Source organism: Mastigoproctus giganteus, chromosome 2 (assembly GCF_048544385.1).
Source record: "Mastigoproctus giganteus isolate SK-2022 chromosome 2, ASM4854438v1, whole genome shotgun sequence".
Lineage (NCBI taxonomy): Eukaryota > Metazoa > Arthropoda > Arachnida > Uropygi > Thelyphonidae > Mastigoproctus > Mastigoproctus giganteus.
Genome location: NC_143576.1, coordinates 192,846,627 through 192,873,804, shown reverse-complemented (window position 1 = coordinate 192,873,804; position 27,178 = coordinate 192,846,627). Strand labels below are relative to the sequence as shown.

The following is a 27,178-nucleotide window of genomic DNA, read 5'->3' as shown; positions in this document are numbered from 1 at the left end:
TGTTAGACCTAATCTATGCAACAAGCACCCTCACTGTTGACAGCCAGCCTGAAACAGCCTTCATATCAGATGATCTATCAGTAGCCCTCATTATTCCAATCACTTCCAGGACATCCTGGAAACATCAGGCACCAGTTAAGAAGACAGTGATTAGCTCTTCACTCCTCAATCCACAGAAATGCTGCATCCATTTTTCCCTGGGAAGCCCTAAACCAATGTCACCCACAGCTCTGGCTGCACTTTCATACCTGCTGGCTGCAGTCTATTGCTCAAACTGCAGTGTCAATAACAGTTTCAATCTCTTATCGGAGCAAAGCATGGTGGACTCAAGAGCTCAGTCTTAAATTTCAGAATAAACAAAGGCTACATGCAAAAACATCAGACCCACTAGAAGCCTGAGAAATATAATATGCTACTTCAGCAATGGATGGAATGTGGTGCAAAAGATACACTGTCCTCCCCCCACTTCCAGGTCTCTGGGACCCAACACTACAGTTTCTTTTTGTGGAACTATGTAAAAGATGCCACATTACGAACAAGCATTCCTCAGGTGAAATCCATGATAGTGGCACTGATCACTGATCACTATAGATATACTGGCAGAAGTCTTGGAAGGAATAGACTATGAAGTCTTAATTTGCTGCATTACTCATAGAACATTTACTTGACTTAGAGCACAATCATTTATAAGGGCCTTTATGGTTCACTGGAAACCTTCAGAGATTTGCTGTGCATTTGCATATCTCTCAACAATAATAAATATGCCAATTTTCACTGTGATTTTTTTGAAACTATTTACTTTTTTGAACATCCTGTGTGTATGTATGTAAAACTTAACTTTTCAGTTAAACTGGAGTGGATTATCAAAATAAATCACAGCTTAGTTACCATAAACAAAAAATAATCACTAATGTTTATATTTATTATTAATTGCACTGAATTTACTATTTCAGTATTTTTAATATATTTATGAACATCTATTTACAACTACTCCATGGTTCAGGTCTTTTTAAACAGTAGGCAACTTATGAAATTACTACAGAACAATTTCATAATTGTCATAATAATTAAAAACTACTCACTAATACACATTCTTCAAGATCCATTTTTTCGAGCATATGACAATTCTGAAGAGAATAAAAAGGAAAATTTGTTTTAGTTCACACATGTAACAACATTCTTTTAAGATTTCTAATAAAACATTTCATAAAAACTAAATAAAAGGCATAGTTCTATAAATGTCGAATAACAATTCCGTGGAAAACATTAATTTAATGTATAAATCTTTCAATATCAAATTATCATAAAAAAATCCATTTTATACTCTATAATTCCAAGGTACAGGTTTTTATATCTTCACTGAGGCTGTTTTTGTGAACATACAGGCAAATCATGCAACATGCACACTACATATGTTACCCGTGGATCACAGGGACAGATAATCCATTAGGTATAATGAGCAAACAGTTCCCAGAACCTGTGAAGCTGTCAAGGGCCAATGAAAAAGGTTTAGGGAGAAAAAAAACTCATGACTCAAAATGAGAAACTAAACCTATTAAATAACTTAATAATTTGCTTTAACTGATTTATTTTACAAAACCTTTTTATTATAATAAGACATCACAAAAAGTGTTATCTATTTTCAGAGCAATTTTGATTAAAAATGTCTATCAGGCAAATTTTCAAAGGTACTCTGGACAACAAAAACAATATAAAGTATCATAGTTAAGAAATTTTAGTATCAAACTTTAGCATTAAAGCATTATGTATCACAGAATATCATAGAGTATCACAGTCATTTATCATATGGACCAGTGTATGATAATTGTATTATAGGATTAATATTTATCTACAAATCTACCTTGTGGGCCTGCAATTATGGGAGTGGCCAGAGCCTACAATAGTTTTAATGAGGCCTTGCAGTCAGCCCTTGTATATTTCTCATAATTATCAGAATTTCCATCTCAAAGGTGTGTATAAACAGAAAACATAATACAGATAGAAAAAGAATAATACAGATGACAGGAGAATCTCCAGCATTTAATATTTTTAAAAGGTCATATAGTTACAGCTATATTAGCCAACCAGGCTAGCCAGGTGGGTAAAGTGCCTGCCTGGCAACCCAAAGGTCGTGGGTTCGAATCCCGCCTCGGGCTTGGATCAAAGTACTGCAAAAACCTTGGGAGGTGCATTATGGCCACAGAAGCTGATGCGCCAACAACCACAAAAAAAAAAAAAAAAAAAAACAGCTATATTTACAATTATAAATAATGAATGTTATCTTTAGAGTTGAAATTTGTTAAAAGAATTATTCTATATATTTTCTCAGTAAGACATTATTTTCCTCTATATAGAAACAGAATTAACCATCTAAAATTATGCATACAAAAATATAATTGAACAAAAAATGAAACAAAACACTTAATAATAAATTCTTCCTCACACTGTGAGGAACTAAAGAGATCTTTGCTTTTACATGTATATTTTCCTTAACTGTTTTTATTTTAAAATTTTTATTTTTCATAACAGATTTGTTATAAAAGCTAAAACAGAGTTGCAAAAGTTTCTACAACTGCTCAAGTGTATAGATGTGAAAATATGAATGGCCTTCCTATCAAATAGGCACATGAGATTTACAAAGTTCAAATTTCCATAAAAGGTGTTGTTACATTTTCTGCTGCCAGTCTTCCCAATATAAACTAGAAAAACTGAGTAGGGTCATTGTATCATATCAACAAGGACTGCAATGCACAAAAGAATTATTACGTGCAGTACAAAAAGTTGATATCCATAATCTCTTACCATAGACCATGTTCAAGTTGGGCTGTGAATAATTAATTTTGTAACAAAAACTGAAGCAATTAGTTTTTCATAGGAGCTATAAAAATCTATCATGAAATACAGGACAAAACATGCACCAACCTGAAGCTCCCTCCAATCAGACATGCAACTATGTTGTTCTAGAATGATTTCATGTTATCTAATTTTCCTACTATCACAAAAATGGTTCTTCTATAGCAGGAGTGGCCTACTTAATTTGTGATGTGATCTACTTTTTTCCTTCAAAATGTGCTGTGATCTACCATCTCAAAAATTACATTGCACAAGGTACACAAATCGTGGGATGAATGTATATTTAAAATTTGTTGTGATCGAATGAAATTGAATCCGCGATTGATTGGTAGATTGCGATCGACTCGTTGGCCACCCCTGTTCTATAGTAATGGTAATGTGTAATGGGATTCCCACATTTAGCACAAGCCTAAAGAACTCTCTTGTGGAACTTTGTGTTACAATTACTGCAACATTACAATTCCTTATATTATGAATAAATTTCAGTAATATGTGCAGTTAGTTTATCAACTTTTACAAATACCTTTTCCAAAAATAACAAGATTATATTTTTTCCGAAAAATGGATAAAAAAGTTAAATAAAATTTATAGATTTTACTACATTTGGTTTATGATCATGGGGATTATTCTTCTTACTAAAAACTAAGGCTGAAAATACTTGGCGTTAAGGCATAGGTTTCAACTTGGAAACAAATACCATTATCTACATAGCTGTCTTATAGTATTGCACTGAGTAGGACAAATATAGCCCAGTTCTGGAGGTTAAATGCACAAAACAGTCGTGGTGTGTTTAAATGGAAACACTGTTTGGCTGTTCATTTAGACAAAATATATTTAAAGCACAGCACATGCTACCTGCAAGTTTATCAGAAGCCAGTCGCTTCGACACAGCTGTCTCGGCAGTCTCAGGTGTTTAAATGTATAGCAGATTCACTTGTTCAGGTCCTGCTATACAATTTAAAAATGTTAGCAACTGGCCTACATTATACAGTTCTATGTACTGTGGATATTATGCACACATGGATTAATAATTTGATGGATAAATATAGAAACCACACTGAAAAAATGCTGCAAGTTAGGTAACAATATGAGTCTGAAATTCTGCCTTGGCAAAAAAAAAAGGGCTATGTGCTGAAAGCCATGTAAATTAATCCAAAGCTTGAGAGAATCTGTAAAGTGGTGGTGGCAGGGATTTTATCAGTGTGGCCCACCCTAGTAGGTAGAAGGAATTCATTTTTTAGAGATGGAATACACTTGAACAAAAGATTTTGTTATCAGTGAGGAGCCCTTAAGGGTTCAGGAAAACTGCTAGTTGGGGTGGGAACAGGAGCACTTTAATGATATGGGTCAAAGCAACACTTGCCTATATTTCAAGAGTTTGTGTTTGTGACTACAAAAGCTGATAATGGGATACAAAAGCTAATGCTACTTAAGCAAGCTTAAAAGTAACCTCAAATGTGCCAGGATAGTAAACTATAAAAGAACACTGTCTTAACTGTTTCTATAGTAATATCAGGATTTTCAAAAAAATTAAGTGAATCTGAATACTCCTGGTTAGGACAACTGATGCTGAAATAGTAGTAGTAGTGGTGGTGGTATGTGATGCAAAGAAAGCAAGCTTATGCAGCATCAGCCAAAAAAAAAAAAAAAAAAACACACCATTCCCTCCAAATGCCTGTCCAGTTCCTCAAATTTATTCAAACTATCAACTTCCACAACGACAGATGGAAGTTTGTTCCAGCAATTAACCACCCGCTGGCTAAAGGCAAATTTCCGCACAACTATTCTACATCTGTCCTTCCTCAAGTTCAATTTATGCCCCCTTAGGTTCGTAATCTGAACAAGTGGAAGAATCCCATCAGAATTCAGCATGCTCAACCCATTCAAGGCCTTAAACACCTCAATCAGATTACCTCGTAGGTGCCTAGCCTCCAGCTGCTGCAATTTGCAGAACTTAAGCCTCTCCCGGTAAGAGGATCCCTTCATTCCCCTCATCAATCTTGTTGCCCTTCTCTGTACACGCTCAAGCAAATCTACATCCTTCCTAAAATGGGGCCTCCAGACCTGCATGCAATACGACTAATGGAAATGAATTGTCACCCACACACTGGGAATGAGTAGTTTCACTATTGGTGTGTGTGTGTGTGTGTGTGTGTGTGTGTGTGTGTGTGTGTGTGTGTGTGTAATGTATTCAGGAGGATAGGCAAGATAGAAGGGATGCCTATTATCAAAAGCAGCCAGTGTGCAAAATAAGCTATCCCAGATTCAGAACTTATGCATTATGCACTAAAATGACAGTAGGGATATGTCACAGATCAGAAGATTGTGAAGAGTATGACAAGTGGCTTTACATACAGATGGAATGAGTGAACAAAGTGTGATTATCTTATGAGTGATTTCAATTTGTCCTTTATTTGACTGGAGAAAGCAGGAGAAAAACTGAATACAGAGAACAAAATTAATAAATTAGATGATTATTATTGTACAGGAATTATTAGCAGGGAATGATCACAGAATTCTAATTCGGATAATGAGGGAAAGAGATTACAAAATGCAAGACACGGGTTTTAATTTTAGGAAAAAAGAATTTTGAATTTGATTTTGGGTTTATTGGCGCAAAAACAACTAAGGTTATATTGCGCCAAGAAACGATTAAAATAACAATAAAGATAAATTCTGGTAACCTTTAAAAAGGTTACCTCGTCAAATTGTTATTTTTATATATATATATTTATAATTATTGATAAAAAATAAAGAAAGAAAGTTAAAATGACAATAACTGTAACTAATATGTAAATATTTATGAGTCAATGCAGTTGCAAGCAATCATGCAATACACCCATAATGTCTATAATATTAAGGATAATATAAAGAACCATTGGAATAAGTATATATATATATATATATATATATATATAAGGCAGTATAAGTTTAAAAATAAATGATCCAATTTATATATGTGTGTATATATTAATAGCTTGTAAAAACTTAAAAACTGCTGACATGTGGTCTTTGTCTGATAAAATCTGACTGAGTGTATAAGGCTCAGTCGAATGAGTAAAAGCGGTAAAATATATATCGCGAACATGGGTAAAATTAACACAATCTATTAAAATATGCTTTAAAGTTAAAACGGTGTCGCAAGACTCGCACATAGGAGGGTCATCCGCCCTCGGCAGACAAGAATGTGTCAAATGACTGTGTCCTATGCGGAGTCGAGCAAGAACAACTTCCTCGCTCTGATTCCTGCACAGACTAGACTGCCATGTTTCTATTACAGGCTTTATTTGGTATAATTTATTTGTTCTCTGTCTGTGCCATAGTTCTTGCCATTGAGAATATATCTTGTTGCGTATTATTTGCCTGTAGTCTGTATAGGGGACTGACAGGCAACAATTATGAGTGGGTGTTGCTGATTTGGCTGCAGCGTCAGCCAAATCATTTCCCTTTATCCCAATGTGGCTAGGAATCCAGCAGAAGCAGATATCAAACTTGTATTCATGAAGAGAATGTATCTTCTGCTGAACCCAACAAAGAACTGGATGAGAATTGTCTCAGAGATAATAAAGCCTGTAATACACTCAAAGAGTCAGAATATATTATTGACCTTTGGAATTGACAATTTCGAATGTGATCCAAGGCTAGCTCTATAGCATACAGCTCTGCAGTGTATATGCTGGATTCAGGAGGAATCTGCTGAGATATTATAGTGTCTGGAAAGACAGCAGCAGATCCTACGCACGATTCAGACTTTGAGCCGTCTGTGTAAACGGGCAGGAAGTCTGAGTGCTCAGCTTGGTGTGCAGAGTAGAGCTGCTGGTAGACAGACGATGAGGTCTCAGACTTTACCCATTTCTTAAGGGAAAAGTCGCACGGTGGGGGTTGAGCATGCCAGGGTGGAGGAATTTCTTTTCGTGTTTGTGCAACCTTTTCTACCACGATGTTAAACTCTCTGAGTAGCTCTTGGACACGAATGCCAAAAGGTCGGTTGGCAGTTTTACGGGTATTGTACAAGTTTTCCCAACGTGCTCAAAAACGGATGTCCACGTAGGATGGTCTGGCAGGGATTTCAACTTTAAAGCATAGTTTAAAGACAACTGCTTACGTCGAAGGGATAATGATGGTTCGTTTGCTTCGACGTATAAGCTCTGGACAGGAGATGTGCGATATGCTCCAGTAGCGATACGGATGGCCTGATGATGGACAGGGTCAAGCCATCGAAGGGCACTGTCTCTGGCTGAGAAGTATACCTGGGCCCCGTAGTCTAATTTGGGTCGTACAAGTGCACGGTAAAGCCGTAGTAGGGTGCATCGATCTGCTCCCCAACGCGTGGAGGAGAGAGAGCGGAGAATATTGAGTCCCCTCGTGCATTTTGTACGAAGTTGACGAATATGTTCGAGAAAGGTCAACTTTTTATCAAACACAAGTCCCAAGAATTTTGTGTCTGACACTACTGGAATAACATTTTGTCCGAGCCTTAATTCAGGTTCAGGATGAAGATTACGCTTGAGACAAAAGTGTACGCAAACGGTCTTCTCCGGCGAGAACCTGAAGCCATTAGCAAGTGCCCAGGAATTAAGGCGATCAATGGCTTTCTGCAGTTGTCTTTCAATAACCCTCATGTTGCATGACTGACAAAATATGCTAAAGTCATCAACATAGAGGGCACAGTTTACAGTTGGAGGAAGTTGTTCTGTGATGGAATTGACTTTGATGGCAAAAAGCGTGACACTTAATACTGATCCTTGTGGTACTCCCTCCTCTTAGCTGAAGGAACGAGAGAGTGAGGATCCCACACGAAACTTGGAAAGATCGATTGGCTAAAAAGTTTTTAATAAAAATGGGAAGTTGCCCCCTAAGGCCAAGGCTATGCAGATCTTTTAAGATGCCAAATCTCCAAGTTGTATCATACGCTTTCTCCATGTCAAAGAACACCGACACCAAGTGTTCGCGTTTTAGGAAAGCATCCCGGATGGATGCTTCCAATCTAATAAGATGGTCCAAAGTGGACCGGTTCCTTCGGAAGCCACACTGGATGTTGGAGAGAAGGTCATTTGATTCGAGATACCATATTAAACAAGAATTAACCATTCTCTCCAGGATTTTGCACAGACAGCTAGTCAGAGCAATAGGACGATAATTGGTGGTGACTTTTGGATCCTTTCCTGGCTTAGGAAAGGCAAGAATGATTGCCTTTCGCCAGGAGTCCGGAAACTGCCCTTCAATAAAGATTCTGTTATACAGAAGGAGCAGACAATCCATAGATTTTGGTGAAAGATGTTTAATCATTTCATAATGGATGCCATCTGGTCCAACAGCACTTGCTTTTGAAAGAGTGAGGGCTCTTTTCAGTTCCTCTATAGTGAATGCCCCGTTGTAGGGATAGAGGCCCTTGGACTTAAAATTAAGTGCTTGTTTTTCCAGTTTATGTTTCAGGACCAGGAACTCTGGGGAATACGAGGATGTTGCGGAGATGTTAGAGAATGTTTCCCCAAGAGCATTGGCTATTGCAGTTGGATCTGTAATAGTGCATCCATTATAATCTAGGATTGAAGAAGGGTGGGATGTATATTTTCCCTTCATTTTCCGGATTTTATCCCAGACTACCTTAGAATTGGTAGCCTGGTTAATAGATGATGTAAAACGGATCCATGATCCCTTTTGACTCTGACAGCGAATGTAGCGTGCTTTGGCTCGTGCACGCTTGAAGGCTATAAGGTTGGTCGTGGTAGGATATCAGCGGAATATCCCCCATGCTTTGTTTTGAGCCTTTTTTGCTGCTGTGCATTGTGAATTCCACCAAGGTTTGGGAAATGGTGGAAACCGGGCAGATGTTTTTGGAACTGCATTTGCAGCTGCTTGGACGATAACTTCTGTGATGTACGTTACTGCATCATTGATAGGCTCTTGGCTGATGGTACTGAGATCAAAATTTGCCTGATGTTGGAAGGCAATCCAGTCGGTCTGATCAATCTTCCACCGTGGTAACCTGAAAGGAAGACAGTCTCCCACTGTGTAACAAGGTTATCACAGGGAAGTGATCGCTTCCGTATGGGTTCTCCTCCACTTCCCAAGTAAGTGAAGGGAGTAGAGAAGGGGAGCAGCATATAGAGAGATCAATGGCAGGAAAGGTATGGGTAGGCATGTGGAAAAAGGTATTTGTTCCGGTATTTAGAAGGGAAAGGTCACTGTCATTGAGCATACGCTCTATGGCTCGTCCCCTTCCGTTGATGTTAGCACTACCCCACAGGGTGTTATGTCCATTCGTATCCCCGAGAAGTAAGTAAGGGGGAGGCAACTGCGTTACAAGATCATCAAGGTCTCCCTGGGGGATGTCAGTCCCAGGTGGCAAATAAAGAGAGCAAACTGTTAATATAAATCCCACCGAAAGGCGAATTGCAACAGCTTCCATGCTAGTTGTAATTAGCAAGGGCTGAACTGGGGTCTGATTGCCGACGAGGATAGCCACTCCCCCACGAGCAGGACCATCCGCAATTCTATCCTTACGAAAAATTGTGATGTTGTGCATTGTGGGATCATCATTTGCCTTTAGATATGTCTCCTGCAAGCAAAAGCAAACTGGCTCGTGCTTTTGCAGGAGGGCCTTGATGTCATCAATATTTCGCCGGAATCCACAACAATTCCATTGTAGGAATTTAGCCATTATTTTGGCTTGGTGGGTCCATCAGGCGGCTTCCGAGGTGCTGAGGGCTTACCTTTTTCAGTTCTGGCTTTCTCCTTCCTGGGGAAGTATGGACGCTGTCCAGTGTCCATTTCCTCCTTAGCAAGCTCCAAAACTGAGTCTTCTTGTACCTCCTTCTGCTCGACATCCATGTTTTCTTGGGTACTAGGTGGTATTTCACCTTTCTTATTCTTTTCTTTTGCATTTGCTTTTGTTATTTGTGGAGCATTAGGAGGTACCGATATAGGAGTGGCAGCTGATTGGTCCTTCTGTGCAGGTTTTTGGGAGCTTAAAAGATAACGTGCGATGGGAGTAAATGATTCTTTTGGAGGGACGGACATGTCCGTCTGAGTCCAAATCGAACACCTCCCTGCTACCTTCTGGGCGTAGGTAGGTTTTTTGATGTTGAGAGGTTTCACTGTTTCCTTGCCTCCTGGTACAATATGTTTAGCTCTGCCCTCAGCCGTTGAATTTCTTTTTCTTCCTTCCACCTCTGGCATGCTCGTGAGTAGGCCGGGTGTTCGCCTTCACAGTTAATGCAGGTGGGTTTCGTGGCCGAACATGCTGTTGTTTCGTGGTCCTTTGCACCACATCGAGCGCATGCAAGGACTCCACGGCAGGCCATTTGAGAATGTCCATATTTCTGGCATTTAAAACACCGTAAAGGGTTTGGAACATATGGACGCACTGGACAGTTGATGTAGCCAGCTTTAATCTCATCAGGAGGTTTGGGAGAGTTAAAAGTCAGGATAACACTCCTGGTTTTAACAATTTTTCCATCCCTTCGCGCAGTGATTCTCTTGACGGCAATAACTCCCTGTGGTTTTAATTCGGAGCAGATTTCCTCCTCGGTTACGTCGAGAAGGTCCCACTCTGAAATGACACCTCTCGATGAATTTAGTGTTCTGTGTAGTGTCACTGTTATGGGTATTCCTCCGATTGATGTTACTCGGAGTAGATGGTCAGACTGCCTGTCATTTTTTGTTTCAATCAAGAGGTCCCCAGAACGGAGCCTCTTAACTGACTTGGGTGTACCTGCTAACCCATCCAACCCTTTTTGTATAAAAAAGGGTGACATTTTACCAATCGGTGTTTCGTTGGTGGAATGCATTATTAAGAACCTTGGGACAGGCCCTGATGGTTGTTCAGTTCGCTGCCTCTTTGTAGCAATAATGCTATCTGCCTCTCCGTCAATATTTTCAGATAGGGACCGGGCTGGGGACCCTGAAGGAATATGTTTATCAGGATTCATGAAGTTTTGAAGTGGTTCAGTGCCCGGGCTCCCCACCCACCACGGAGCCCAAAGGGACGCCCACTACCCGGCATGCAATAAATGCGCTCGGGAGTGGAACGCCAGGGCAACCCAGACACTACACCTGCACCGCCGCCAGCCTGAATCCTGTCCCTCGGACCATGAGGGTAGGGGCGTGGCATTGACACGGTTGACCCTCGCAGGTGAGCCTACTAGCCGATTGATCCTAGCCGGGCCTTCCAGGACCACCCGTCTTGTCGAAGCAGGGGCCAAAGTGGTGTATTGAAGCTGGGCCCCTCAACCACCAGGATCCCCCTTTCCGAATTTCCACGGGTCGCAGCGCACGGCAAACACGCCGGATTCCATTGATGTAAGCCTGGAACCTGGGCTGTGGGTGTTGGATCCCAGTGATGCTAGCCTGGATGTCCAGCAGCGTCACTGGGAGGTCCCCTCACCACGTACAGGTGCCCACATCGAGGGAGGACAGTGGGCACCTGCACGTGGTGAGGGGACCAATATATGGCCTGCATGCCGGATTCAGTCAGCAAATAATTTTTATACGGCCCGTGCAGAAAGTGAACTAAAACAGTCATGCCACTGTGTGTACAGGCATGCAAGCGTCGATCTCGACTGTATCAAATGTCTACATGTTGCCCAGTGCCATTATACGTATACTAAATACAGTTATGTACAATATCAATCTTTTCATACTGTGAAATTCTACTATTTTGATATAACTCTTCTGAATTGTTATTAATTTGTACTGAATTAAAAAAAAACATCCTTAAAAAGGTTCTGAAAAGAGGACAGTCAGTTTGGAGTGTCGTATTTTTGATCAAAAGTGGACTGAAGATTTCTTCATAGAGTATGATGGAAAAAAGCATTGTGTTTGGTAAGTAAGGAGACTGTATCAGTTTTTAAAGAATATAATTTAAAAAATGCCACTGATTCCAAGCATAAATCTTATGATCAATATAAAGGAATGTTGCAAAGAAAAGAGTATTCAATGTTACAAAACGAATTAAGAAACAACAAAACACACTGAAAACATATCAGTCAAGAAATTTATCTTCTGTAAGGCCCATATTATCAAGTTGTGCATTTGATCACTTTTGAAAGTATACCATTCAGTGATGGTGAATTTGTTTGTTAAAAGCTGTGGAAGAAACTTGTCCAGAGAAATGAACAATGATACAAGACAGTTTGTCTCGACAAACAATTATGCGAAGAGTAGAAGATATTGGAAAGAATTATTCAAAGAACTTTTGGAAAACATAAAACAAATGAAATATTTTAGTGTGACAGTACTGATGTAAATAACATAGCCCAACTGCTTATTTTCATACATGGAATTAATGATAATTTTATAACAGTTGAAGATTTAGCTGATCTACAGAGTATTGACGGAACAACTGAAAATTTTTGCCAATCAATTGAAAAGTTAGGATTAAATATTAAAAATCTGGTAGGAGTCACAACTGGCGGTGCAAAAAATATGATTGGTGAAAACATTGGGCTTATGGGTAGAATAACCAAGAAAATGATAGCTATTATAGAATTCCGATTGGAATTCACTGCAGTGAGCATCGAGAAGCTCTGTGTGAGAAGGTATTGTATCTCCAACACATATTGGCTGTCATGTAGGCACAAACCTGTATCGTGGGGAATCTAAATCAACACTTGTCTGTTCCTGTGTAAGAGAAAAGGGAGTAGGGGGAAATGAAAAAAATAATGTGTAGGGTAAGAGAAGGGGGTGAAGGACTAATAACCAAAAGAAAAGAAAACCTGGACAAGGGAGATTAACAAATAAAAAGAAAAACCCAGGTGAGGGAAAAAGAAAGTAGAATGAAAAAAGGGAAGTAGGGGTGGGAGGGGCAATATCTGATCATTTCACACAACACTAATGGTTTAAAAATAGGATGTATATCACTCCCTTTCTCCATGACACAGGGCTGTGCTCATATGACCAATATCTCATCTCAGTCTACCAATAGATTGTGTATAAACTCGACTCTAGTTATGTTCTATTTAATCAAGAAAGGCTCTGTAAAGAAGCTGAAAGCTCCTAGTGTATTTGTTTTTATCATTTTTAATACTTATAGCCAGTATACTTTTATGCCAATTTTATGTCGTAGCCCTTTGCAGTCAGCATAATTTCTGCTGTCTTCCCGTTCTGGTCCGGCTCAGAGGAAAAAAAAAAAAAAAAAAAAAACCACACACAAATACTGAATATTAGCTCTTTAAAAATTATTTAATTTTAAGTTTGTGTTATTATATAATAACTGATTAATAACATTATAAAAATGTTTTAGATATTTTAAATATTTATTATTTATATGATTGTAGCATGTGGTATTTATTGAAATATTCACTGGGATGCAATGCTAGTTTTCTGGAGCATATCTTACAATACCAAACTGTCTACTTCCACTGTTACCGCTTTCTTCCTTTATAGAAGTCTTTTTCATTTAGTCCCATGTTAATAAATCACACCAAAAAAAAAGCCTTATTGAAACCGAAACCCAATTGGACTACATGGAAATAGTTTCATTGGCATAAATTATTTGAATGAAATTGTATGAATAAATTTTTATTTAATTCAAAATTTATTCAAAATTCTGAATTAGAAAGTTTTAACAATTTCTCCATCAGAAAGGACTTTACAAGGTGTTGACACCATGACTAAACACTGTTTCTGGTAGATAGTAAATATACAGTGAATAAGAAAAACTACAGCCACCAGCAGCTAACAATTTAATGTAAACATTCAGTTAGTTTGTGAAGTTGTTTTGATAAGTATAAACAGAAAGCAGTTCAATACTTTCACCAGAAGAGCGGGAAAACAAGCTGCATAACTATAAAAACAGAAAGGCACATCTGATGTGACATTGGACCAGAAGAAAAATTTTATGATGGTGCATGAGACACGCCATTGGCATGTTATGTCCAAATTAATATATTAAATGTTTTTAATCATAATTATTATTATCATCTTAATCTATACCTTTTATTAATAACTTTTTTTTCCAAGTTTACACAGTATTCTAAAGAGAAAATCACATATAATCAACCTGGTTAGCTATTTGGACAGAAACATTTGTGAGCCAGATAAAAGATATAATTTCAATGTTGTTTGTTTGGATTTTAGCAAATCATTTTACTCAGTCCAGCATGAGAGCTTACTACACAAGCTGGAACATGTTGGGATCAGAATTAAGATTCTTAGATGAACTGCAGGTAGCTGCAGGGCAGGAGACAAGAGGGTTGTGGTTAATGGTTATTCTTCAGGTTTGGCTAACATCAGAAGTGGGATATCCAAGAATCTATACTGGAATCAGTGTTGTTTTCAATATTCCTAAATGACATAAACTGAATGGTAGAGGGCATAATGTCAAAATCTGCAATGATATCAAGATGAGAAAAGTGGTTAATGATCCATATCAAGCAGCACTCCTTCAGGATGACTTGTATAAACTTCAAGGATGATCAGTAAAATGCATTTTATACTTGGAGAATAGCAACTGCAAAATAAGTTGTACATTTTGTGAGACTGAATTAAAAGCAGTAGAGGGAAATAATTATGTACCAGGTATGTAATCGGTCAGGCAGTGAAAATGTCTGCAAGATTATGTAGCTAATTGTTTAACCATAATGGTTAAACAATTGGCTGATGCTGTAATGCTTATTCATAGCACAAAAATTCAACTAACCTCACTAAAGATGTTTTCAACGTCAAAAGGGATTGGAGGTTACAATATGGGCAGACATGAAGTTCTCCATGCAGTGTAGACAGATAGTAAATAGCAGTAGTAGTAAGACAAGTAGTGATTATTTATTGAACACTTTCCTACAGAGAAACAGGGAAGTCATAATTCTCCTGTATAAAGCAGTTGTAAGACCACTTTAAATAGTGTATCCAGGTGTGAAGACACAAAATATATAAATAAATTATATAAAAATATATGTTAGGTGTATATAAATATATATACAACTAAAAAAAAGAAAAGGAACTCCTGGAAAGGATTCAATGGCAGGAACCCACCAGGTAAGTTCTGGAAAAGAGATACCAATATGAGGAAAGACTGAATATGTAGGATACAGACCTAGGGCCATCTTAGAGGGAATTTGATTGAGGTTCCGATTCATTTATTAGGATCTGATTTATTCACTTTACTATACCTCTCTGAGAGAGCAACAATAAAAAGAATAAATGCACGATTTTCATTGATATCATTCCAGAACCAAGAGGACTACATATTCAAATTATGGAGGAAGAGTTTTAGATTTGATTGTAGGAAGGTTTTCTTTTAATCTGTGAGTTGTTAATTACCAGAATAAATTCTCTTTGTGAGTAGCTGAAGCTGGCAGTTTGGGGATATTTATAGTCAGCTGGATAAGTAACTACATGAGGAGAGAAACACATGGCAATTTATTTTTATTTAATTAATTTATTTTTATTATTATTATTTATTTATTTTTTAAGAAAAGTTTGGGGCTTCCATGGTTTGACTAATACTATGTCAACACAAGGATAGGCAATTATTGTTATTGGGGGAAGCTGGATGGAACTATTTCAAATTAACCATAGGGACAAAGCCTTGCAAGAATGATTCTACAGTTTGAAAATGATACAAATGATTTAATAATACAGATAGAAGACATGATCTGTTTGATTTGAAACAAGATAAACCCTGGTTCTTTTACATATGACTTATTTAGTATTCAAATCCAAATTTAACTGGAGTTCTCAAAGTGTTAGAACATACTTCAAAATCTAATATCTCAGTTTAGATTTAGAGTCTACGAACATCAAATCATAACAATCTGAAATAAGAAGAATGCAGCTGCAAAATTTCTACCTTTATCAACGTATCATTAAAAAATAAAATTTGAAAAAAGAAAAAAAAAAAACTTCTATTTAGAAGAAATATGTCAAGAAGAAATTGCTGATAAAAACTATGAGCCAACGATAAGACACTGAACAACAGGCTAGTGGAGAGGCTAGTTTCAGAATACGAAAAATCTAGAATATCAAGTCATATAGCAATTTAAAGTGTGATGAATATAACTCCTACCAATTTTATTTTATAACTATCTACTTGTTCAATTTACTCTTAAGAAACAAATCTGAAGGAGGGTTCTTTTTTTTTTTTAGCCTATATATGATAAGAGATAGTCCCAATTAAACATTAAGGCATAGAAAACAAAGGTTTGCAATTCTTACAAAACATAAAAAAAAAAAAGAAAGAAAGAAAAAAAAAAGTAAATTGGTTTAAAAATAGATGAAGAGTAGACTTATTAATAATATGTGACCATCCCAAGATTGATTAAATGTCTCCTGAGGCCTACTCAGTTTATGGCCAGTATTTTGCACAACCTCTGCATTAGTATTGAGTGATGGCTAAAATCATTGTTAATGGAGGAATCCATTCAGTATTATGTGGGAGGCAATATTTGGTCATATTTTAATATCACTGGGTGTACAGTGCCAGCACAGTGCATTGTTCATAGCAACAGCTATCATTCTGAATGATTATCACATTAAACTTTTTTAATGTTTGTGCTAAAAATAAAGAAATAATATTATTATTTCTTTATTTTCAGCACAAAACATTAAAAATTTTAACAAAACAACAGTTTGCATATAATTTGAACTCAGATAAAAGGAATGCTATTAAGTGCAGAACACCAGATGTTTATAAATTTTGTAAACTTCATATGGAATTCTGTGTTTAAAAGTTAGCATTTCATTTTCATTTAATTCAACTATGCATCATAATTAAATATGTGGCTTTTAACAATTTATTCTCAAGTTAAGGCTAGTATAACATTTTCCTATTCTCCCTCATATCTTACTTTTGCCATAGCTTGGAAGCCACTATCTGTAAATTGTGAGCAGCCAGCAACTTCAAGAGTCCTAAAGAATATATAAAATATCTGAACTTTGTTGTCCATGTTTAACATAAATATATTATAGAATTTTTTACTGTGAAAAAAAAGTGAACATTAAATGCTAAAAATATTTCATAAGACTATAATGTACAATTTTGAATTTAAGAATAGATTCAGATATATGAGGCAACTAGTATTTCTTCCTCTAATATTGCATTTTGCATGTGTTGATCAGTTAGATTTGCAATCTAACTGATCAACAGAAAAGAGCCTAATCATCAATTCTGATGATTTTGTATGTCAGATGTGCTAGTTTTAGGTTTTTTTTTTGTAATCATGGTATCTGGTATTATATTTACAGAAATTTTATAATTTTAAAAATTACTGCTAATTCAATGTGACTCTGTATATTCCAGCTTGATCCATATTGATCCATTTGATTGATCAACAAAAACAGCCTGATCATCAATTCTCTGATTTTGTATGTCAACAAATGACTACTAATTCTATGCAATTTCTGTATTCTCCATCTTGATCCACAGATAACTTCTAATTGTCCATGGATATCAATGGGATGATAACATAATAACTTTTTCCCTAAGTACAGTAAGCTGAACTTCATCCTCTTCTAATAGTAAGACAATATTAAATTAATAACAAAAAATGAAATAACAAGAAAGAAATGAAAAATGAACTAATGAAATGAAATAGCTACATTTTTTATAGTGTGTTTGAATCAACAATTCTTTTCTACATACAAATGTCACACTGTTCATTCATTCATATAATCAGCAAACAGGGTTTCCAATATTTCAGGCAATCATATATGAATAACAGAGATATGCCATGGTTCATAATGTCACCTCGCACACACACACACATACTCGCTGCACATATATACTCGTTTCACTTACTTGCTTAGGTCTTGTGTGTACTAGGGTGTGGCCGCATCAGAACTAGTTAGTCTAGGCATAACCTATACTTTTTGTTCTAAGTGTAGTTACGTTGTTTCCGACCCTTTTCTTTTGGTCTGCCGTCTTAATTTGCTTTAATGTGTTCATCTCCTCTAATCTGGAATATAGTTCTGTTTGATCGTCTAGTGGGTTTTATAGGACAGTTTCGTATACCCTCAAGATGGGGAGGGAGAATGTTTCATCCCCTTTCCATCTCGCAGTTTGAACTTTAGCGTTGCATTTATCGAGTAATTAACTTGCTCGACACCGCAGTTACCTCCTAATCATGTTTTAACGTTTTGCCTTACTACTTTAGTGGTTGAATGTGAGGTTTTGGCAGTCAAGAGAAACTCCTATAATGCAAAACATAATAAAGTTTAATACAAGTAAAGCTTACACATTTTAGTCCTTTCAGTGATATAAATTCAACAAAACATTATGATAGCAATAGGATCATGTTCTTTAGAATTATCATTCTTAGACACAGCAGTTATTAGTTACAAGATTATAAAAGGCTAGAAAGAATCCATCTTTTCATTTTCAACTTACCAGTCCAAGATGCGGCGGGGCGGCGGCTCTTCCCTCCGTTCTCCGCGACTGGAACCGCTCTATTCTCTTCTATCCTCTCGACTCTTTCTCTGGACTCCGACTTCCCGTCCTCTCCGACCTCTCCGTTCTGTTCCTCTCGACTCTTTCTCTGGACTCCGACTTCCCGTCCTCCGCGCTTTTCTGGGTCTCGAGGCCCTGCTTATATAGCTCTAGTTCTCCCTTATTGTTTATACATTTTCCTTTCTCTTAATGGAGAACTCCCACGTTATGGGACACTTAATCAAAGGAGTCACCATCATCCTCGATTACGCCACGTACCAAACATTCTGGCCAGACGTGTTGACACTTCACCAGCTCCTTATTAGGAAAATGAAGAGTCTCTAGCTTACATATTCACCGAGTTTATGTTGCTCGGAGGAATCTACGATATCCGTTCACACGGGTGTGTGTGTATCTCTCTGATTCCCCCCCCCTTTTCTGTCGTCATCATTTGCATGTCAAGCTAAGTGCATCTTTCTGTGTTTATAAAAATGTAACCCGTAGGTGGCTCCCAAGATAGCCGTCGCCGGCAAACAACTGCAGGCTTCTGTAGAGTTTAGATAGGCTTTGTTTTTACATAGTTGCTGTGGCTAATTTCGCCATATTTTAAGTCATTATAACAGGTTCCAATTTAAAGATTTAAAAACATCTAACTTGCTTTAATACTCAGTTTTAATAACTCTAAAATTGTCAATAAATGAGGTTTTGGATAATAACTAAGTAGGGGAATTATGAGAAATTAAAATTAATGTATTTATTATAGATTTAGAGGAAAAGGCGGAATTAGCACTGCAACATCTTCTACAGCTCCCCCCTTTTTCAGAATTGAGACTGGGGATTTAGAAGAAAATCACGATTTTCAATTCTGAAAAACCAAATCGGGCCCTAAACTAAGATTCCCAAAGTAAAAGATGGCTTCTTCCTTTACAACTGCCTCTATAACTAGACTATATATTTATATTTTCAAACATAAAATACTAAAAGGTTAATATCTATAATATTATAACAGTGGTATAACATTAGTAATGAACAATAATAAGTTCGTAAATCTTCCTTTGGCTATTTTCCCACATTTTCGCGCACGTACAGTTTTATAAGGAACACATCTCTTATCTTCATTATATCTTCTCAAGTGTCCACTGTTCATATAACAAAAACAAGCACAATGTTTCGTTGGTCTGCTAGGCTGTAGTACACTTCTGTTTAAAGAATGATGCACGTCTTTTCCATAGCATAATCGTCCTTCAAGATTTTGCTCCAAGCATGATACATTGTTCATGTAACAAAATAAACAAAGTTAGCAAATGTTCTTATTAGATTTATATATGTGTTTTTCATAATGCTAATATATAATTAGTGCTAATATATAGGTACACATAATACTGATCAATAGTAGAAAAGTAACAATCAAATTATTTTTCCAAGAATTTAAACCTTTAGAAGCATTAATACTTTCATAATTATTTCACAATTACTATTACAAGTATATCACTCTAACATAGTTATTGCATTAAAATTTCATTTGAATGTCAGTAGAACATTACAATTTCATTTGAATGTCAGTAGAATGTCAACAGAAGTATTCATAAAGTTCAAAGTTCTAAGTGTTTTTTTTTTTTTCTTTTTTCACTCGAAAGTTTTTCTTTTTTCACACGGGACAGTGAGTCCCTGCACACACACAGTTTGAGTGTTTCCAAAAAATAAAAACACTTCTGAAGTTCACTTAGACGTCAGGGAAGAGGAGAAAGGCTTTTCCTCCCCCTTTTCTTCTTATTCTAGGCTGGTAATGCTTACACGATCGTTGTCATTCTCCCTATAATAAACTTGATAAGTGCGTATTTGATTTGAAGTTTCCATATTGATGCTTCCACACTTCCATAGCTTCCATAATACTGCTCCTAGTGTGATTAAGATCAACACTATAGCTGGAATTCCTAACGTAAGGTATACTGCTTCACGAGACCAATTCCTTTCTAGATGCCCCACTAATTTTAACTGTCCCCACTGATTCCATACAAGACATTCATAAAAGCCAAATTGTTTTGCTTGGACTGAGTCGATGCTGAGAGTACTGGTTACAACTCGTTGACTCCATACTTCCAAATGAGTGGTTAGTAGTTCATTAGTCATGGTATTTTTCCAGGTCACATTCTGTAGAGGAGGAACATGTTTAAAACACATTGTAGCCGAACGTCGTCTCCTAAACTTGCTAAGTGTGTTTTACAGTTTCCTTCTGGTGATCCTTTTATATAAATTAATGCCTGGTCTTTCACTAAAGGATAGTTTGAGATTTCTGCTGTACAAGTGTAGCGACCTGACGTTTGACGTGTCATCTTAGGAATTGATAAAGTAGAAATGATACTGCTTTGAATAATCTTATCCTCGAAATACCATTTTATTACTGGAAGTGGATTTCCTCTAGCTTCACACTGTAGCAAAACTGGATTTCCTTGGATTGTAGCAATATCGTTCAATTTAGATATGAAAATGGGTCCGTAAGATACTGTCATTACGTAGGAACCTTGGGCTGTTCCTAGTTCATTTCGAACTAAGCAGGTGAAGTTATCGTTATGATTTGTTCTCATAACGCTTTTAATTTCAAGAGAAGCGTTTCCTTGTTTTGTTAGCATTTCTCCGTTTTTAAACCATTTGTAAACGAAAACATCTGGGTTTGCTCTGGCTTCACATTTTAATTTGAACCGATCATATTCACGTGCGATTTTTGAGGTTGTTTTCATAGTGATTCTTGGCTTATACTTCACTAGGACTGTAATTGAAACCATCAGAGGGTGCAAGTAAGTTAGATGATTAGCGACACAGGTAAATGCTTTCTTATCATACTCTGGTGATAGAGTGGTTATCCATTTCAAATAAGTGTTCATCCTTATTTTGTCTGACCATAATTCCTGACTGGCTTGTACTGATCCGTTGATGGGATTACCATTAAAATGAATCCATCTCAAAATAGCTGGCGGTTTTCCTGCTAAAGATTTGCATGTAAGAGTGGCTTGCTCTCCTTCGTTCCCATTAAGGAATGAGCCTTCTCCGATTAGAGGTGGTAGGGGCGTAACATAAATTGTTACAATAGCTGTACTTGATCGGAATTGACGTCCATCCTTAGTTTGAACGTGGCAAAAATATTTGCCTTCATCTGTCAGCTGTAGTTGGGTGATTTGCAATGCAAAATCATTCTCTCTAGGTGATCCGACGATTTTATAATCAGGAAGTCCTGGTGGTCTGAAAAGGTGATCTGCGCTTTTTCCGTTGAAAAACCATTTTACAGTGACTGTGAGATTTGAAACTAATCTGCAGGGGATGATGATAGTTTGACCAGTAATGGCCTTTCTATCTAATGGCTGAAGAATGAAGATACCCGTCTGATAAGGCGTACACCGAATAAGTAGCGTAACTAGTAGGAACATGATCTGGGCTGGAGAAGTCATATTGATGAATATTCTGGTATGTATTTCTGTCAAAAATAACGTTACCCCCTTTTTTTTTTTTCTTTGGGCCTAAAGTAAAATAAAACTGTAACGTAGGAGATAGTGGATTTTTTTTTTTTTTTTTTTTGATCGTTCCATTTGATAGGCTCATTTTTTTTTTCAGGAGGAGTGAGAAGACAAATACCAAACTTCTTTTGTTACTGCTTCCTCTTCTTCCCTTCTCTCATATATATTATTATTATTATTATTATTATTTTTTTTTTTTTTTTGATGAGAAAAAAAGAATCTTTCACTCAATATCTGAATGTTGATCTTTAGTTTTATTCATCTCTCTAGGCTTTAGATATACAAAGTGAGAGAGAATCTACCCTAATTGCTTCTTCCTCCTTCTGATTTTTTACATAATTGGATGATTCTTATAGGAGAACCTGTAACAATGTTATTCTTACTTTCTGTCTGAGATTCAGTTATGCATGATCCATATACTCTCTTACCTTCCTGCAGTCGTTCTCACTGATTTTCCAGTAGTCAGTCCTGCTAATGTAGTCATTCTCCATATAATTTTGAACACTTTCCACACACTTTTTACCATAAGAAACATACCTTTTATTGTCTGTCATATTGACCCTAGTATGAGCTTTATATACTAAAACAAATGCTAAAATTATTCCCACTATTACATAGATCACATAGGTAACGTACTTGTGTAAACAATGTCTATTTCTAATCAAATCCCAACATATAACACAAGATAATCTTCAACACTCGTCTCTTCCTAATAAATGAATAATTCCTTCAACAATCTTATCCTTTTGTGAGATAAACAAAAACTTTCAAGGTCCCGGGGTTAATAAGAACTCCTGGGGAACACTCACTTGAAGGGGTTTCTTATCCATGACAAAAGACTTCTCTGCTCCAAATTTTCGTATAATTGCCTCTGTGTATCAAAGTAAAAAAAGAATTCATAGACATTATCTTGAAACCTTATTTGTTCAAATCAAACGCCTTGCCTCAAAAAGTTCAGAGCAGTTATAGCCACATGTCATTCCTTATAGATAGGTTTTGAGTGATGTAATTTAGCACAGGGGTAATCGTAGTCTATGTAGCGTGAAGAAGACAGCTGAAATTTTTTTTTTTTTTTTTTCTCATACAGTTTAATCGATAATAACTATATTTGCTGTCTTGACATTCCTATGTAATGTCAATAACTCCTTAATTCCATATGTAAAAGAGTTATAATTAGCAGATAAAGTTCTATTTTAACATTATTTGTAGAACTAAAATTCTGATTTAGATTGCTCCAAACCTTTGAGAGTAAAAATGAGTTTTCTTTTTAAAACAGCACAAGAAGAAGATCCCCTTATCTTGACCTCAGAATTCAGATGATACCTCTTTTTTTTATTATTTTTTTTTTTAACTCTTATTCTTTAGAAACATGATAAAAACAAGTAGTGACTGGGAGGAACCAGCCGTCCCCAGGCTAAATGCTTCTTCTCATCTCCAAAAAGCACGATTATTGTCTTCCTTAGATATCATTCTGAATCTTCTTTCTTGAACTTGAATTTAGACATGCAATAAGAGAGAGAGAAAACAAAAATAACTAGGGTGGCGCCTATAAAGTCCTAGACTTTTTCCGTCCCTTCTCTCTACCTTTGAATTTTGTATACTCAAAATATATTTTGCGGCGAAAAATATTATTTGCTCCGTAATATCCCTAGTTAATGAAAAGTTCTGACACTATTCACTTTTTTTTTTTTTTTTTTTTTTTTTTTTTGATTCCTACAAATAACTTATGCTTTTGCTTGCAATTTACAGTTAGGATAAATTGTTTTCTCTTTCCTGTGTCTCTAACTATACCATTTAATACTCTGTGCTTCTTGGGCTATCTAATAATATAACTGCTGATAAAACTTAATGAAAGAGTCGAATGACATCTATCCTTTCCCCCTTTTTTTTTCTCTTTTAATTCAAGGCATCTAAAAACCTCAGCACTAGATCGTACGCAGTAGTCCCTGTTGGTTGATTGGAGCTTTCCTGGTTTTCTTGAGATTCGGGTTCGAATATAGGTTCTGTTGCCCACTGTACAAGTCGATCATATATACTTGGATTTTCAGGGTGTGGCGGTGCTGCTTCTGCCCTTTCTTCAGAGCAAATTTGAGCTGGCTGAGCCTTGTCTTCTTTCACAATATTTTCGGAGGGACCGCTTTGGTCCATTTCTTCATCTGTTGTTTGAACTATTTCAGGAGCAGTTGTCTGGGGAAGTATTTTCTCTTCCTTATGCTCAGGGATTGATACTGAATGAGGCTCGTGATTTCTACTCCGTAAATTGTATTGATGTGTTGGCTGGGAATGCACTTGCTGTTTTCTGCCTGGCAAAGTGGCATTATCCTCTTGCCTTTGACTCTGTGAGACTGTTTGTTGTTCTTGCTTTACCACTGTTGATTGTTTTTGACTCTTATTAGGTAAATACCTTAACGGAATCGAAACGGGCAAACCTGGCACCTGGTAAACCTCAGGGTCAATCCAGTCTTCTTCTTCTGATTCCACATATACCTCTTTTGGTTTTGTGTGTTCAGAGGTTTGTTCAGGTAAGGAAGTAGTTTCTGAAGGTTCTAAACGTAGTTCTGGAAACGGTTTGCGTTCTATGACTTTAGTTAACCTATCCACGTGAACTAATTGTTTATCCCTAGGGTGATATATGTGCTGAATCTGATAGTTCACTTCAGATGCTTGAGATATAACCCGATATGGTCCACTACTCTGACGTGACAACTTGCGTGTCCTACCTGGTTTAACCGTCGGAGTATAAAGATATACTATGCTTCCAACCCTAATCTGCTTATCTACGGCCTTAGTAGAGCGGTTGTTTGTTTGTTTGTTTGGAGCATTAGCAACTAAGGCCATATTGCTCTGGGAATATGCGGTGGTCATTCCCTTGACCTTTCCGCATCCTCTGTATTTGGTGGTGACGGGCTCGAACCCCGGTCTAATCAAGAAGCGTGTGCTACGCACTGCTGCTCCTTCCCACCTGGCTACGGAGGCGCCGTCGCCTTAGTAGAGCGATATCTTTCTTGGGTTTGTGCAGCGTTTTCCAAATGTTGCTGAACTATTTCATAAGTTCGCTGCATCCTCGCTACCATTTGCTCTGAATAATGCTCCAAAGAGGCGTATGTAGGATGGGTTTCTGAAGTCCAAATATGCTGTGGCATTACAAGATCTCTTCCATACATTAGATAATTTGGTGTTTCATGAGTAGCAGAATGTACAGCTGAATGGTATGCTGCTACTGCCAAAGGAACACAGATATGCCAGTCTGATTGTGTAGAATTCACGACATGCGATAGGATTGCTGCTAGAGTTTTATTCAGCCTCTCCACTCTTCCGTTGGTTTGGGGATGAAAAGCAGTGGTTTGAAGCTTCTTAATGCCTAGTTTTTGATAGATCTCTTTCATTAAAGTTGATAGGAAGTTAGTTCCTCTGTCTGTCAGCAGGGTTTGTGGGATTCCATGTCTGGCAACCACATGATTTACAAAAGCTGTAGCTATTTCCTCTGCTTTCTGTGTCTTGAGAGGTATTGCTTCCACATAACGTGTAAAGCAGTCTAGGACCATTAATAAATATTTATGTCCATCTAGACTGGTCGGCAATGGACCAAGGATGTCCATGCTCACTGTGCACCAGGGAGATGATTGTGTTGGGAGTCGCAGCAAGCGTGCTTTTGCTTTTGGATTATATCCTCTTCTTTCTAAGCATGAAGGGCAAGAACTGACATAAGCTTTAATTTCCTTGTACATATTGGTCCAGAAGAAATTTCTTCGTACTTTCTGTAGAGTTTTGTCAAACGATAGATGGCCACTGGAAGGATTCGTATGACAAGCCTCCAAAATCTGACCTTTTAATGCATGTGGAACCACAACTTGCTCAAATGGCTGCTCTCGAGTTGATTTAGCATCAGGTAAGGAGTAATGATACAATATCCCCTCATTTAAATAATAACAATCTGGAATCTTAGCTAAAGCTTGGCCATTTCCCTCTAATTGAGTGATTAAGGCGTTTAGGCTGTTGTCTTCCCTCTGTAAGGTTCTCATTAATTCCTTAGTAGCCTCCTTGGGCATTACTAATGCTTCCAATGTAATTCCGGTCGACATCGTCGCAACTTCTTCAGTTCTGGGTTTCTTTAAGCACTTAAGCTCCGCATCTTCTTCTAACACTGGTCTAGACAAAAAATCTGCGTTTAAATGCATTTTACCAGGCCGGTGGATCACATCAAACCTGTAATCCTGGATCATTAAGTTCCATCTCGTCAATCTGGGCGTGGGGTTTTTTAATTTCAATAAATAACTTAATGCTGAATTATCTGTGATGATCGTAAAATAATTCCCATACAAATACGGGCGGAACTGAGATATGGAGTACACCACAGCTAAACTTTCCTTTTCTACAGTGCTATAGGACTTTTCAGCCTGTTTTAAGAGTCGACTTACGTAAGCAATTGGATGTCTCTCCCCATCTTTTGTATTCTGCTCTAGAATTCCCGCGATGGAACTCTCACTAGCATCTGTGGCAAGGAAAAAAGGCTGGGAAAAGTCTGGGTAAATAAGGACCGGCTCTGTTATGAGTGCCATCTTCAATTTCTCAAAGGCGGACTGTGTTGACTCGTCCCACTTAAATGGGGTGTCCTTTTTTGTGAGATCGGTTAATGGCTTGGCCACCTTCGCATAGTCCTGGATAAACTTTCTATAGAATCCTGTCATTCCCAAGAATCTTCTCACCTGCTTCACACTCCTAGGATGAGCGCAATTTTCGATTGCTGAGATATTTTTCCGATCTGGTCGGATCCCCTCTGAACTGACTCTATGGCCGAGGTATGTGATTTCTTCTTTTAAGAAATCACATTTGGATGGCTTGAGCTTTAAATCATACTGCCGCAGGCGCTGGAACACCAGCTCCAACCGCTCTATGTGTTCTGAGAACGTTTTACTGCAAACCACAACATCATCCAGGTACCAGAAAATGGACTGCGTTTGGAGACCTTGCAATACGATCGTCATGGCTCTCGAGAAACTAGCCGGGGCCCCCTGGAGGCCAAACGGGAGTTTTTCACATTCGAATAATCCTCCTCCTGTTGTAAATGCGGTTTTATGCTTATCAGCGGGATGCACTGGGATTTGCCAATATCCTGATTGCATATCAAGCGCCGAGAAGTAACGAGATCCAGAAAGGAGGTCCAAAATTTGTGAGATTAACGGAAGCGGAAAGCAATCTGTGACCGTTTTAGAATTTAATTTCCTAAAGTCAATGCACATTCTCATTGATCCATCCTGTTTTTTCACCATAACAATCGGAGCACTATAAGGTGAAGTACTTGGAGAAATTATGCCTGCATCCAACAACTCGTCGATCTGTCGATCGACCTCGTTTTGCAAAGAATATGGTGTTCGATAAGCTCGTTGTGCAACTGGGGTATCATCTGTAAGTTTTATTCTATGATATAGAACTGTAGAATGACCTAATT

At 37.4% G+C, this 27,178-nt stretch overlaps 1 protein-coding gene across 1 annotated transcript in view; it reads right to left on the bottom strand.

The window, feature by feature from the left end:
* The window catches only part of LOC150089868 (F-box/LRR-repeat protein 20), a 168,365-nt gene that overhangs the window by 22,952 nt on the left and 118,235 nt on the right, over window positions 1-27,178 (bottom strand). Inside the window, exons 14-15 of the mRNA XM_090389682.1 lie at window positions 16,644-16,704; window positions 1,083-1,127 (exon numbers count right to left, since the gene is read on the bottom strand). Coding sequence (XP_090245808.1) covers window positions 1,083-1,127; window positions 16,644-16,704 — 106 coding nt within the window. The remainder of the gene's footprint in view (window positions 1-1,082; window positions 1,128-16,643; window positions 16,705-27,178) is intronic.